Raw genomic sequence first — 15,525 nt, 5'->3', positions numbered from 1 at the left:
CTATGCCTTAGCCTGTACCTGCTACTCACATCCACTGGCATCTTTCTTACCCCATTCCCATCCACTCCTGTCTGCATGATCTTGAGCTGGGGTCCAGCCTCACCATCAGCCGTGGCTTCAACCCACAATTTCCAACTGAACCTGCCTAACTGACAGCCCAGCCTCCACCTCAGCTCTATGAACAACAACACTTAAGATTTCAAGTATAATATTAATCAGTATGCATAATTGGGTGGTAAATTAATCTTGGATTGCAAGTGATATTATAAATGTAATTCAAGCTATTTATAGACAACTCCTTAACTCAAAGCTTAAAGCACTGCCTTACTTGCCCTTAATCACAATTTGTACTTAAATTCTTGACAAATATTCAAGACCAGCAGAAAAACCATTCTTACTAATTTCCATCGTATTACTTGAAGAACCACCTAACCCCCTCTTTAGTCCTTTTTGTAATTGCATTCTGATTGGAAGCTATCAATATAGGATATGGCTAAAAACTTGCTCCATTCTACAGCGAAGGAGTTTGACTAACTCTGGTTACTGTTTTATCAGGAGGACATGATAAATGTATTGCTTCCCGGTTCTGATGCACAACTGGATGGGATTTATAGCTTAGTGTGCGTTATAATGGACATTTTAGCATATCGAGCACCAACGTTAAAAATGTTACACCACATCAGTGTGCGCAATTTTACAACATTCATTATAAACTCAAAAAGACATGGGAAATGTCATGTAATTGAAAATATTTGCATGTCTGAAATATGCAGAAGAATTATAGTTCTAGATGTTATTTTTTTCAAAATGAATTCATGCAACCAAATTCTGTTCAGGAATAACAATTATTTGAAATATCTTTGTTTAAACTGTTCATTAAAATGTTTCTATTGTACTCTAGTACTGTTGGATCTCCCAGTGGAAACCTCTTCTGAAGTCATGGGCTTTGGACATGGGTCGCCTTCTTCTGCCCATCATTTACCTTTTAGATTCTACGACCAGTCTCGCCGTGGTGTCAGTGATCCTACAGTTCAGCGTTCAGTTTTTGCTTCTGTTGATAAAGTTCCAGGTAATGTTTAATGTTCTACTCATTCAAATAAATATTTTTAACTATTTGTGCAAAAACTTTAACCTTTTGAAGACTGTGATAGTTTAGTTACAGTGCAATAAGGCTAACAGGCTTGCAGTAGTGCTTCAGTTTAATTCAGAGATTACCAAAGCAGGAAATGCTCTCTTGGGCTGTGCATTGCTTTTAACCTATTTTATATTTGGGAGTTTTGGCCAAAGTGTTCTGTGTGAGTAGACTAGAGCATCCCATCTATTTATATTGGTACATAGCAGCCTGGGACACAGTTGGTTAAGTAAGCAAATGTTTTCTTTTAGTGAAGGAACCTGAAACATTCCCATCCACAGTAACAAAAAAACTAGAAACAACTGGCCTTGATAAAACAAATTTGTTACACGGTGTCCTCCCACCAGTGGTGGATCTGCAGGAGTGTTTGTGCCTGTGTAGTAATATAAGCATTGCATGAGGATATATGGATATACTGTATGTGTATAAGTTTAGCTATTGGGCAAACATAGATCTTTGATTATTTTTCAATTTTCTTTCTATTCTGAATTTGCAAAATTATATGTGATTTGAAGAGTTAATTCACTGACGTTTCCGATACTTGTTAAGCACCAGATTGTGTTTCTATTTGATTCAGTCAGTTCCTCCATACAGTGTAGCAGTGCCCACAATAGAGTTCTCATCGCTTTTAGGTCATCGTCACCAAAACACCGCACTAACCATTATTCTTCTCAAGTGTGGTTCAGTAAGAATCTAAAAACAGTTTAAATTTTTGTGCTGCTTAAACAGGTTTTCTCCATTGCTTTATTTAAGGCATATTTGTGGCTCTGCAATTTTAAGCTCTGGGTTGGTGAGCTGTTTTTAGCAATATAATTGTGGGGAGCTGGCACCCAACCCGAACTAAATAAAAATCAATGTAAAAGCACCCGTCATTTTTCATTTTACTCTTGTTTACCCTGAAAATAATTTGAGTAAAAATAAATAGAAACAGCAGAGATGTGTTAAATTGGAAAGGTGGGGGGGGAAGTCTTACCTCCTATATAATGCTTTTCAGGCTTAGTGTCTGCTTGTCTGCATTTGTGAATAACAATTTGTACCACTTCCTAATTCTGCTTTCTACCTTATTGTTCCTTGAGTTTGAAACTCTGCAACACAATGTGAAATGAGGAAAGAATTGGGAAATAACAGTGCAAGTGTAAATATGGTGGATGCGTGGAGAATCTGAGAAGGATGTCTTCAGCCTTTGCAAACTGGGCTGGGGAAACACCGGAGTGCCTTTGTGAATTGAAGAGAAATGGTGCCAATATAAAATGGGGAAGAAGAGGGTGAAGAAAAAGAACCAGCATAAACTGATGAGGAAACGAATGGTGCCAGCATAACCCGATATTGAAGAAGAGCAATGCATGTGTGAATTGGAGAGGGTGGGTGAAAAAGATGAGCGTTAGCATTAACTGTTCAGGGAAAAGCAGAAGGAAGCAGAAAATGGTGAAATATGGAAAAAGCTGTGACTGAGAAAGCTCTTCACATTTCAGCACGTAGGAAGACCTGGGATTTGTAGAATTGTGGAAGATGAACCTCAAATTGGCATAACTGAGTTTTGCTTCACTTTTAAGTTCTGGTGTGTCTCAGCAGGAAGGGGAGGGGCAGAGCAGAGCATGGGCAGGATCGTTTCTGGGGTGGTTGAAGGGGAACTGCATATTTACAGAGGTCCCTTATTATTTAATGTTTTATGATCGGTTCCCAGATAATAATCCCTTGTGTCCTTGGATGCTAATCTCGTGTTTCTGTTTGTCTCTGTCCTTCTCTCTCTCCTATAAAGAAATGTAGAATATTCTAACTGCTGTCAACGAAACAAGGCTTTCAATATTGGGGGGTAAAAAAAAACTATGATGAGGAAGGAGACTGTGTATTTGGCTCAGTCTCAGTGTGACAGAGTTTAACAGTGAAAATGTTTACATTTTCTAATTGGCAACACAAGTGATAGAGGTAAAATAATTACAATAAAAATACAATACTGCAGATGCTGGAAGTCTGAAATGAAAACAAAATGTTGGAAATACTTGAGCAGTCAGGCAGCAGCTGTAAAGAGAAACAGTTAACATTTCAGATCGATAACCTTTTATTAGAACTTTAGCATTAGAAGCTGTGTAACTGTTGTCAAAACGCTAATGTCAAGTGAGCTGATTAGATGCATTTCAAAAATGTTACCCATTTTTTAAATTGAAAAATGAACTTTGGGAAAATGCTCTGCCTTTCTCTCTCAGTTTAATGTGCTTTGAGAAGTTAGGTGAATACCATTGGAATGTTGCATATATAATAGACTTTGCAGGTTAAGATCAATTTCTGTCCCTCTAAAGGTCATAAAACACAAGAATTGGAAGAATTATTTCTAACACCTTTCCAAGCTTTTAGAAATGTTTGTATGTTAACACTCTTAAGAAACCCAATAAAGCTCTAAAATTGAAGGAATGATGGAGAAAGTAAATAAGGGGTTGATTGAACTAAAATTTCCAATCTACAGCCATATACTACTATACAAACTTGTTGCATTGGGGATGTAGATCATATGTCATAGTACGTTTTGACCTATTGCCTTTGTATTTATTTTAAAGTGAATTTAGGTGTTTGTCTAAGTGGTATTTTCTTTGTAGATTAAGCACTCACATCTTGTGCAGAATACTTGAATATTCAAGTACCATTCTGCAAGGCTGAATTTTTCTGAAATAATTCTGCAAATGAAATGCTTTATTTAAAATGATACAGTGCATAACCCTGCATTTCTACAGCACATTTCTACAGTGCAGTGATTAAGTTTGGTGAACTACAGCTATGTGGGAGTATGATGTAGTGGCAATAATGGAAATTTGCTTAAAAATGGTGAAGACTGGGTGCTTAATATTCAAGGAAGCGAAGTGTTCAGAAAAGATAGGGAAGGAAAAAAGTAAGTGAGGTAGCAGTACTGATTAGAAAAGACGTTGTAGCATTCTCTTGAGGGGAAAAGAACAGAATCCGTTTGGTTAGAGTTGGGTATCAAAAAGGAGATGTTCATGCTACTAGGGGTATTCTGTCTGCCTCCAAATAATGTGTGATAGAGGAGCAAATCTGCAGGGAAATCACAGATGTCTTGAGGTTATTGCCCAAATTTTGATTGGGATAATGTTAGAGCTAAAGGTAAAGAAGGTGAGAAATGTGTTCACGAGAACTTCCTTGACCAGTATGTACTCGGTCCAACTAGGAAGAAAGTATTGCTGAATCTGGTGCTAGGGAATGAAGTGAGTGGGCCAAATGCCTGTGAGAAACACTTGAGTAACAGTGATTTTTGTCATAAGGTTTAGATTAGCAATGGAGAAGAGCAAGGAACAATCTAAAGTAGAACTTGGAAATTGGCAACAGGATAACTTCAGTGGGATGAGGGGGGATTTAGCCAGGATAGAATGGAACAAAAGATTGACAGGAAAAACTGTAGCCAAACAATGAGTGATCTTTTAGGAAGATGATGTTTTGGGTACAGGCTAAGTACATTCCAGCATGGGCACAAGGTAAGCGAACCAAAGCCAAGGCTGTTTGCATGACAAGGGAGATGAAGGATATGAGGAGTCAAAAAAAAAGGATGCCTATCATGTGAATTCTTCAAATGAGAACCAGGTCAAATACAATAAGTTGAGAGGGAAAGTGAAGGGGAAAATAAGACTGGCAAAGAGGATCGAATGGCAGTTAACACAAAATGGAATCCAATAATCATCTTGTAAATAGTAAATGAGTAGTGAGAGATGGGGTGGGCCTTGTGGAGAAAGAGTAATATAGGCTTTAAGACAACGAGCAAGTATGCACTTATGCAAAGTACTCATTAAGGAAAAGGATGCTGACAAAATATCAGTAGAAACTGAGATGGCAGAGGTAATGGATGGGGTGAAAATTGATGGGCAGCTCTGCGGGCTACAAAATATAAATAGGAGCAGGAGTAGACCACGTGACCCGTTGAGCCTGCTCTGCCATTCAGTACAATCATGACTGATCTTGGGCTTCAACTCTATTTTCCTGCCTGCTCCTCATCCCTTAATTTCCTTAGAGACCAAAAATTTGTCTATCCCAGTCTTAAATGTATTTACGACGAAGCATCTATAACCTTCTGGGTAGAGAATTCCAAAAACACTCAATCCTTTGAAGTAATTTCTCCCCATCTCTGCCTAGATGATGGTCCCCTTACCCCCTGTGTTTTAGATTCCCTGACCAATGGAAACAATCTCTCAGCACCCATCCTATCAAGCCCCGTCAGCATTTTGTATGTTTCATTGAGATCGTGTCTCATTCTTCTGAGCTCCAGAGAATATAAGCCCAGTTCACTCAGCCTCTCATCATAGAACAACAACCCCCTCATCCCAGGTTCCAATTTAGTGAACCTTCACTGTACCACCTCCAATGCAAGTATATGCTTTTTTAACTGTGGAAGCCAAAACTGCAGATGTGGTCTCACCAAAATTGCAGATGTGGTCTCACCAAAACCTTGTACAGGTGTAGCAAGTAGTCTTCATTCTTATACTCCAATCCCCTTACAATAAATGCCAACATGCCATTTGCTTTCTTAATTGCTTCCTGCACCTGCATGCTACCTTTCTGCATTCCTTGTACAAGCACATCCAATTTCTTTCAGCATCAACACTTAGAAGTTTCTCACCTTTCAAAAAATATTCTGCTTCTATGCTTAGAGTGAATAAGTCACCTGGTCTAAATGGCTTACATCCCAGGTTGCTAAAGGAAGAGGGTCTGGAGATAGTGGAAGGCCTTATCATAATTTTCCAATATTCCCTAAATACAGGGGAGGTGCTTGAGGATTAGAGAGGAGCAAATGTGACATCTTTATTCAAGAAAGTATGTAAGGACATCCCTCGTAATTATAGGCTGGTCAGTTTAACATTACTGTTTGTAAAACCTCACCTACCACTAATCAGGGAAAAAAAATCGATAGGGACTTGGAGAGGTTTGAGTTAGTTAAAGGGAGCCGGCATGTTTGGTAAAAAGTGCTTAGCTTGACTAATTTAATTGTGTTTTTGATGAAGTAACAGAGACGGTTGATGAAGGGAAAGCAATGGATGTTATCTATATGGAGTTTAAGGCTTTGACAAAAGACCATATAAAAGGCTGGTTAACTAATTTGAGACCCATGGAATAAAAGAGTCAGTGTCAACCTGGATAAAAATTGGTTTAAGGATAGAAAATGGTGAGTCATGATAAATTATTATTTTGCAGACTAAAGGATGGTGGACAATGGCATTTTCCAAAGTTCCGTGCTTTTTTTTGATGGAGTAACATTTCAAAATTTGCCAGTGATATCAAACTTGGAGGCTGACAGTGAGGATAATAGCAATCGACTGCAACAGGACGTAGATTATCAAAATGCAGACACAAGTGGCAAATAAAATCTAATACAGAGAAGTGTGAGGTGATGCATTTTAGCAGGAGGGACAGGGAGAGGCAATATAGCACAGAACTATAGGGCTGGATCTTGTGTTTCTCGGTGGGGTGAAGGAGGTAGAATAGAAACTGAATGGTCCACTCACTTCTGCCCCGCCATCTCTTTGTGTCCAGTCGAGTGTTGGATGGCCAATTGTTGGCTGTCTGGCAGGAAGGAGACCAATTAGAGGAGAAAAGCAGAGCACCGCGTCCAATCGGGACTATAAACTGTCATGTGGCAGAGGGGCAATGCGAGGGAGTCAATTGTGGCTAGAAATTCAAAGGCTCCCTACTCTCAGAATCAGTGTTTATTTTTCATTGAAAATACAAAAAAAGGATAAAATATGTCATTAAAAAATCTCTCAGAAGCTGCCACCACTCCAGCAGAATCTGCTGGTATATTCAATCATAGTCCTGGAGGTGGGTCTTTTCTTCTACCCTTGTGCCACCTTGTTATAACTGGCGTAAAAGCCTCTCAAACATTTTCACGTCCAATGCATGAAAATGCAGCAGGCAACAAAAAATTGCGGACGATTGGGTCGTTAATGAGCTTAATAGTTTGTTAATCAGCATTTTCAAATGGAAGGCGGACTGCCGATTTCACGCCTGCTTGCCTTCCTTAATTTTGGAGGCTTGCATGATGACCTCGTATTGCCGACATGTTATCAGACGCTATTTTATGCTCACGTGGGGGGCATCCCACCCAATTTGCAAACGTAAAGTCCAGCCCAGAGTGTACAGGGACAGAGGGACCTGGGGATTCATGTGCATGACTCTTTGAAGGTGGCAGGGTGTTTCGAGAATTATTTCAAATGGAGATTTGATGGGCACTTGAACACGGTAAATTTACAGGACTACAAGAATAGGGCAGGGGAATAGGGTTGATTGGATTGCTACGAAGAGAGCCAGCATGGGCTTGATGGGCTGAATGACCACCTCCTGTATTGTAATGAATCTGACTCCTATGACAGTCTTTTGTCTTTTTTTTGCGTATGTTTGTGTGATTTTTGAAAAGGTTTTTAAAAGCAGGGGGGTGTAAAGATGAAAGAAACTAAGCAGTGGATTCCAGAAGGCAGGAGCATAGTGGCTTTCAGGCACCAATGGTAGAAAGGAGAGCAAGGAAAAGAAAACAATTCAAGAAGTGGTATTGTGCACAACAAGGAAGAAATAATGAAGGCAGTGAGAATTGGGATAGAGAGATTTGAAAGTGAGTGAGAATTTTGAAGTTAATCTATAGAATGGGGGTGATAGGAGGATGATTTATGCAGGTGAGGGCACTAGCTGAGATGTTTTGGTGAGTGTTTAAATGATTGGTGTACGCAGAGATGAGTAGGAGAGGATGGGAAAAGTCGAGCATTTGAGTATTCAGGGGTTTCTAGTGTTTTTATAGCCTTTGGGGAGGGGAGAAGTGGAAGTGTGTTCTTAGTAACGGAGCAGATCGAGATTAGTATTTACCCATGCATAATTTGTATCCATTCAATGCCAAGTATTGAAATTTGAATGAATGCACAGATGTCAACATTATAATGAAACTGATAATGCCATGGTAATTGGAAGTTGTAACATGTGCAAACTTTAACAAAATGAGAATTATCCATACCTCGTTTCTGTGTTTAAAAATATTTACCACACACTACTCAAATTTCCACAGGGCTCTTTTTAATGTTGTATTAAATGTAGTTAACTGGACAGACATTTGATATGTTGATGCAGATTTAATGTGCATTTTAAGCTTACCAATTATACAAACTAACCCATAATGTATGGTAACTGACTGTACTTCATCTGAGGAAAAGCTTTATTCACAATAAAATGACTTTTGCTGAGATCATGCATTTACTAGAATTCATATCCTGTTAACTAAGGAGCCCATCTGTCATTAAGCCAGCTGCAACTCTGGTTTCCCAGAAAGATGCCAGATGGTTTCACAGTTGGGAATACTTGCAATTATTTGCATACTATGTTTTCAAGATCTTTGCTTTTATTTCATGTCAGCTTGTGTTAATATTAGCAGTTACAACTATGGGTCAGAAAGCTATTGCTTCGAACTGCTGTGTAGAACTCAGGCAAGTAATCTAGGCTGACACTTCAATCCAATATGGGGGGGCTTGCTGCACCGTTTACAGCTGCTGTCATTCAAATGAAATTTTATACCTATACCCTGCCTATATGTTCTCATGGTACAGATCTCATGGCATTATTCAAAGCTGATCAAGGAGTTATTTTGGGGGGTCTTGCCAACATATGTCCTTCAAACCACTATTATCTGATCATTCATGCCATTGCTAGTTTTGGTTCTTGCGCATAAACTGGTTGCTTCTTTGCATCAATATAAGTTTTTTTTTATTCTTACATACATTTTCAGTAGCTTTTTATTTCAAATTTGTGTGCTGAGACTGCTGACATTTTCCTTGAGTGAGCACTTGCTTCCCTTTGTTTTCACTGCCTGTAAATTATTTTGTGGATTGTTATCTTTGCCAATTGGCCGGTAGCTATGAGTAAAACCACAACTTCTGTGGCATTTGTGTTTCTAACTTTTTGATCAACGCTAAAGAATGTCTTCCTTCTAAAGTGTAGTGCCAATCTTGTTTGCAGCTATTAAAGAAAGGTACGCCTTTTTTTCCCCAAGTTTGGGGTTCTCTACCTTAGAGGAAACTTTGCCCTGTTTTTTTTTTCATCTTTGGTGGAGATGTCAACAGAAGCTACATTCTGTTCAGGGTGGGAGAACTGAAGGGCTGGCACAACAGGACAGTTGCCCTATGCCTGTCCTGTCCTCTGAGTCAGAAGGTTCACTTCAGGACTTGAGCACAAAAATCTAGACTGACATTCCAGTGCAATATAGAAGGAGTGCTGCACTGTTAGAGGTGCCATCTTTCTGAGGCTCCATGTGCCTCCTCAGATGGGCATAAAAGATCTCCTGGCATTATTTTGAAGATAGCTTATCTCTGTTGTTCTGGCCAATATTTATTACTCAGTCATCACAAGTTTCTGGCCATTATTTCATTATTATTTGTGGGAGTTTTTGTGCAATTTTCCTGCCACATTTCCACATTACAACAAGGATTTCAAAAGTAATCATTGGCTGTAAAGTGCTTTTGGACACCCTGAAGTTATGAAAGGTGCTATATTTAAGTATAAGTCTGTCTTTTTTGACAGCTTGTTTGCGTGTGTAACAGCACATGTCCAGAAACTGTTGTATTCAACCGTAGTCAATGGTGAACTTGCCCTTTATTGTAATCTTTGCCATAGTATAAAGATTAAAATGAAAATACATTGTAAATGGCAAAAAGAAATATTTACTTAGCTCATTAAGAGACAAACATATTTTATAGCTGTTTCTTGCAAAGGTAAATGTTCATCTTGATAGTTAACTAGGACTAAATAAACAATTATTGAATTAATTGTTGCTTTCTCTGCTTTTTACAGAAAAATGTTGCTTGATTTATTATCTCTGCCCCTGAAGGTGGGCAGAAGTAATGTTTTCTCCTCTGTTTGTTAGTCTGTTTGTCTCTAAACTGATGGGCAGATTTCAACAAAATTTGGTACACAGAGTATGGCCCAAGAAAGAACTGATTAGTATTTGTCGAAGATGCAGATCCACACCCTGGAATCTTTTAAAGGACCCATCAACTTTGGGCAATAGGGCAAATTGACTTTTTTTTTTAAGAATGTTGTGGATTGTCTCAGTTGTTATGGTGGAACTTGTCACAGCTGTCAAAATGTGAGCAGAGTTTTTAGAACAAGTTATTGGATGTGTTTTCTGCCTCACTGAAACCACCTCAGTGAGATGAAAACTCTGAATAAAAAGATTTCTTTTCTGTGATTTGTAACTACAAATCATCAGCCAGGCAGGAAAAAGCCTAAAAGAGCTGTGTAATTGTAATAATGTTGAGTTAACAGTGTGACGGAGATATGTGCTCTACTAAGTGCCCTGTTCACTTGTTTAATTTATGCGCTCAAGGCTTTAAAGCTGTTGTAAGTGATGTTGCAGTATTAAGGTTGAATACAAAAAAAGTTGTAGTGTATTTCTGCCAATAGTATATGACTGGCCTAGCACTTGCAATTTATTCCTCTCCTGGAGCTTCCTCTGTAGAGCTGAGCCTCCCCTCATAGTTTTTGCACCACCAAATGTATGCTAGGTCAATTCTCCTGTGCAAAAGACATGGTTAACACAATTCAATCCTGCCATTTCTTAACTATTGCCTGCCACGGTCTCCTCTTACCTGCTTTTTCAGGTCATCACCAAATTTGTCATTCTTCAGTTTGGAATTTTGAATGTTTTCCCAGCTAGTGCACTTGTTACATTCCCAAACCTTACCCTGTACTTGGGTCCAAAGGACCCGCCCTCCAACCTCCTACCCTAGATCCTCTATCATCCTTTCTCAGCGCAGTGTTCTTATCTCCCTTCCAGTGTTCCCAATTCCTTTTTCTCTACTTTCAGATCCAACAAGCTATCACTGCCCCCAGTTTTTATCTTCCTTTCATTGCTTCAAGCCACTATTGACTCTTTTTAGGCCCCAGAGACCCACTTCTTTTCCAGAACCCATCTTTCCCCAAGCATTCTTTGTCCAATTAATTGTTCAGTCCTCATAGAACCACTTAGCTTTCCAGAACTCCATTGCCCCCTTATTGCTGCAGAACCCAAATGTCCCTTCTGCTACCTCTCTTTCCACAATTGTCTTCTCTTATATTCCACCTTTCTCCAATGTCCTCATGGCCCAGCACCAGTTGCCATACAGAAGCACATTTCTCTCTGTATCCCAACCCACTTCCTGCTTACTCTCAGTTGGCAGTAAACTCCCCATTCTCAGATCTCCACTCCCACATCCCCATCTTAAAAGGAAAAGCAAAGGGATGTATGAAGTAGCTTGACTCATCCGTGAGGAGAAACAGGAGGAGAGGCAGAAAAAGTGACACTGAAGCAATGAAGCCATAACTTAAATGCAAATAGATTAGTTTTGTTACAATAAGTAATGTGTAATACAGCTGTACAACAAGAAAGAGAAAAGGAAAAATGGTTGACAGCAATCAGTGTGTGGGATGAAAGAAAATTGGAGATTGGGAAGGGGACAGTGCCAGAAAAATGTTTTTTTTGTTCATAAGCCATGATCAGCCATGATCATAAAGAATGGCAGGGCAGGCTAGAGGGGCTGAATTACCTACTCCTGCTCCTAGTTCTTATGTTCTTATGTAAGCAATAACAGAAAATCACCACCTGCATTATTAATGCACACATTCATTATAAAATGACACATTTTCCAATGAAAGATTTTCTTGTTCATTTTTTTTTTAGAAAATTTATGTTCAATGTTGTAACTCGTTCTTGGGAACTTGTTTGCATATCCTGTCACCAGAATCAATTATGAATGATGCTGTGCATTCAGCCATTGCAGTTTCTTGGTAATGGGTGTGCAGATGTACATTGTGTGCGATTACTCCTTCCACTTTATGCTCATCTGCATTACAAGAAATTTTGCTCAATAAAAGCCAATTATCAATCCTATGTTTAATTCTGAGAACAGTTGAGATATTTTGATTACAAATCCAAGAAAGTACTCACTAATCCTCTGTAACAAAAAATCCTTTTCCTCCGATGAGGTACAGGGTAGCATGACAAAACTTGCCCTTTGTTATAATGGCTATTATGGAAACTGGCTGCAGTTGCAGAAGATACAAACTCAGGAAGGCTTGGAAGTGGATAAGTTGTAGACTTTTTAACAAAAATGTAGTGTTCAAAGCTGTAATGTAATGTTTGGAGTTTAATAAGTGTATTCTTTGATAAGTCATTCTTGCTTTGCAAGTAATGTCATTAAAATCTCTCAAGTATACTGTAGCTTTGTGCTCACTTTACCCTCAGTTTGCTGTTAATGTATAAGTATCATACACTCCAGCTGGTGGCATCATTCAAGATGGAATCATCTTCCCCATCGTTACTAGCATTGTAAACCATAAGACCCATAAGCAAACATGCTACACTCTTGCTAGGTTGGCTTGCACATGTAGACTTCTAACAGTATCTGGATTGGGAGGAAAAATACTGAACAGAGGAAGTAAGATGTGGTGGGATTAGGGTAGGCCATGATTTACAACAAGGAAATAAGTTAATACAGGATAGAAGTTGAAATACTGGAAAGTCATAGAGTGGAGTAAAGACTAGAGGGAAGTGGTGATTAAATACCAGAGGAAAAATAGAGGGGGAAGGACTTAATAGACTGGGGTCAGTTGAAGGAGAGATTAAATGCAGGGAGACGAAGAGATAGAGGAGATCCAGGCAGTATGTCACATGCAAGGCTGCTTTAGAGCTAAGAGAAAGATGAGAAGCTGAAATTTAAATTTGGGTACTTTTCTCCACTCCAAATTATCATCTTAAACCCCTATTTCTTGTCTCATCAACACCTTCACCTCCAGCAAGTGTGATTAGCTTGTGTAGTTCTTTTTCATTAAGATTGACACTATCCGATCAGCTCCCTCTGCTGCTTCCCTCAGTCCATCCTGTAAAACTCCCTGTAAAGCTCTAGCCCTGAACACACATCTTTCTTTAGTTCCTCTCCTGTCTCCTCTCATGCCCTGCTTGAGCTCATCTTGTTCATGAGACCCATTTCCTGCTCCCTTGATCCTGTTCCCACTAAAGTGTTAACCAACTTCCCATTCCTGGCTCCCATCTAAGCTGATAATGCCTTTGGTTCTCTCCCCTCAGGCTTTGACCCCCTCTCCCTCAAATCTGCCATCACATTGCTCCTCAAAAAACCAACCCTTGACCCCCCCCCCCCATTCTTGCAAACTACCACCCATCATTAACCTTCCTTTTCTCTCAAATCCTTGAAGGTGTTGTGTCCTCTCGAATCCATACCTGCCTTTTCTGGAATTCAACAGTTGGAACGCTTCTGATCAGGTTTCCGTCCCTTCCACAATACTGAAACAATTCTTACCAAAATTGCAAATAACATCCTATGCAACTGCGACAAAGGAACTATTCCTCTTCAGCCTCCTTGATTTGTTTACAGCCTTTGACACAGCTGACCATCTCATCCTCCTCCTATCCACCATTGTTCAGCTGGATGGCACTCCACTCGTCTGGTTCCTTTCCTATCTATTCCAGAGAATCACCAGCAATGGCTGGGGGAAGTCATTAGGAAAGATATATAATTATACTTCCCGGTTACAGTTGTGTTAACCAGTACCCGCAACTTGTTAAAAGAAGTTTTGTTTTAAAAAAAATAAATTAATCATTGAGTTTTTGAAAGAATCCTGGTCAGAGTCCATGTTCTTCAGGGTACTAGAGGTATAGGTAAACAATTGGCCATTTCGGCGAGACAACTGAACATTTAAATTAAAGATATGGCCTGCGGAGTAGTGGGGCTTGATAATTCGCGCACTGCTCTCATCCCAGTCGTAACACTATCCTAACACACTCATGGTCTTCTGCCTGCCATAAACTTGAAGTCATCTAAAACTCTGTTGTCAATGTCTTAACTCGCCAAATCCTGTTCCCCCAGCACACCTGTGCTTGCTGGCCTATGTTGGTTTCTGGATAATTGCCTCAATTTTTAAATTCTCAACTTTGTTTTCAAATCCCTCCGTGGCCTTGCCCCCTTGCTGTCTCTAATCTCCTTTTGCTCCACAACCCTCCGAGATATCTCTATTCTGTTTGAATCTGCCATTGCAGCCATGCTTTCAGTTGCCAAAGCCCTAAGCTCTGGAACTCCCTCCCTAAACCTTTCTGCCTCTCTACCTCTCTTTCTTCTCTGATGCTACTTAAATCCTACCCCTGAGACCAAGCTTCTGATTTTCAGACCTAATATGCCTTTGTGGCTTAGTGTCAAATTTTGTTTGATAACACACCTGTGAAGTGCCTTGGGATGTATTTCTACACGAAAAGTGCTCCATCAGTACAAGTTGTCGAGGAGGAGGAGGGTCAAATTTCTAATGAGCCAACTGAAAAATTAAATGGAAGGAATTGTTTAATATCTTTATACGAAACACGTGCTATCCCATGCTCTGGTCACATAAAAACATAAGGCAGGACTTTGAGTTTGGCGGTCGGTGAGCCCGGGAGTGGCTGGGAAACAGGTCGCCGCAAGCGATTGGCCCCCAAACGAAATTTCACGCTGGCTGACCAATTAACAGCCAGCCAGTGTGAAAGGCGCGCTGAAATGCTCAGCACTGACTGGGTGGGGGCGGGAGGAGGGCGAGCGCTGAAGTCAGCGTGGATGTGGGGGAGCACTCTCAGAAAGTTCCCTGAAGGCCGAGAGCTGTCTCAAACTTGCTGAAGAATTCACAAGCCGCAAATAAAGATTTTCAAATACCGAAAAATACTTCCACACGTCAGGATCAGTCACCTGGATGTATGGCTGAGGTAAATTCTGCCCAAACATCTTTACCTTTTTTTTAAAAATTAATATCAGAAACCTCATCCTGCCCTTGGATGACGTTTCCACAAAAAGGCAAAGGCCACCTGGCCAACTTGCCCGCCCCCGCTAACCGTAAAATCCCCGTTGTTTACTGTGTTAATGGCCTTAACAGGCCTCTCGATTGTCGCCGGGCGCGCTGCTGACTCTCTGCCGACTGAAATATCGCGCAAGTGCGCGATGACGTCGGGATGCTTGCCTGACGCCCTCACGCGTTGTTTCACGCTCGAGTGGGTCAGGCGAGCGCCCGCACGCCGAGTGCAAAATTCTGCCCCTAATTGCAAAAAGCTGTGAAATCTGAAACGAGCAAAACATGCTGAAAATCAGCAGTTGTGTGACACATAAGTTAATGTTCATATGAACTGGATTAATGTAATAAACAACATTTAAAAAAGAACAGAATAAAGGCAAGGGGAAATGAAACACACAAGCACAAGGAGTTGAAGGTTAATTTTATTGTGTTCAAATGGAAAGCGGGTGATGCAGGCTGAAATGAGTCCAACATGAGAGGAGGAGAAATGTGAGAAACTGAATTTACAAGAGACACAACGTAAGAGAAAAAAAAACATGAAATAAGAGCAGGATTAGGCCATT

General features: G+C 40.1%; 1 protein-coding gene across 11 annotated transcripts in view; it reads left to right on the top strand.

The window, feature by feature from the left end:
• Positions 1-15,525, top strand: part of clec16a (C-type lectin domain containing 16A) — a 290,561-nt gene that overhangs the window by 227,027 nt on the left and 48,009 nt on the right. For all 11 annotated transcript variants that reach the window (XM_041207278.1, XM_041207280.1, XM_041207276.1 and 8 more), the window contains one exon: positions 902-1,069. In XM_041207278.1, coding sequence (XP_041063212.1) covers positions 902-1,069 — 168 coding nt within the window. The remainder of the gene's footprint in view (positions 1-901; positions 1,070-15,525) is intronic.

Source organism: Carcharodon carcharias, chromosome 15 (assembly GCF_017639515.1).
Source record: "Carcharodon carcharias isolate sCarCar2 chromosome 15, sCarCar2.pri, whole genome shotgun sequence".
Classification (NCBI taxonomy): Eukaryota; Metazoa; Chordata; class Chondrichthyes; order Lamniformes; family Lamnidae; genus Carcharodon; species Carcharodon carcharias.
The sequence above is the reverse complement of the archived record's forward strand: the minus strand, read 5'-3'. Positions and strand labels throughout refer to the sequence as shown.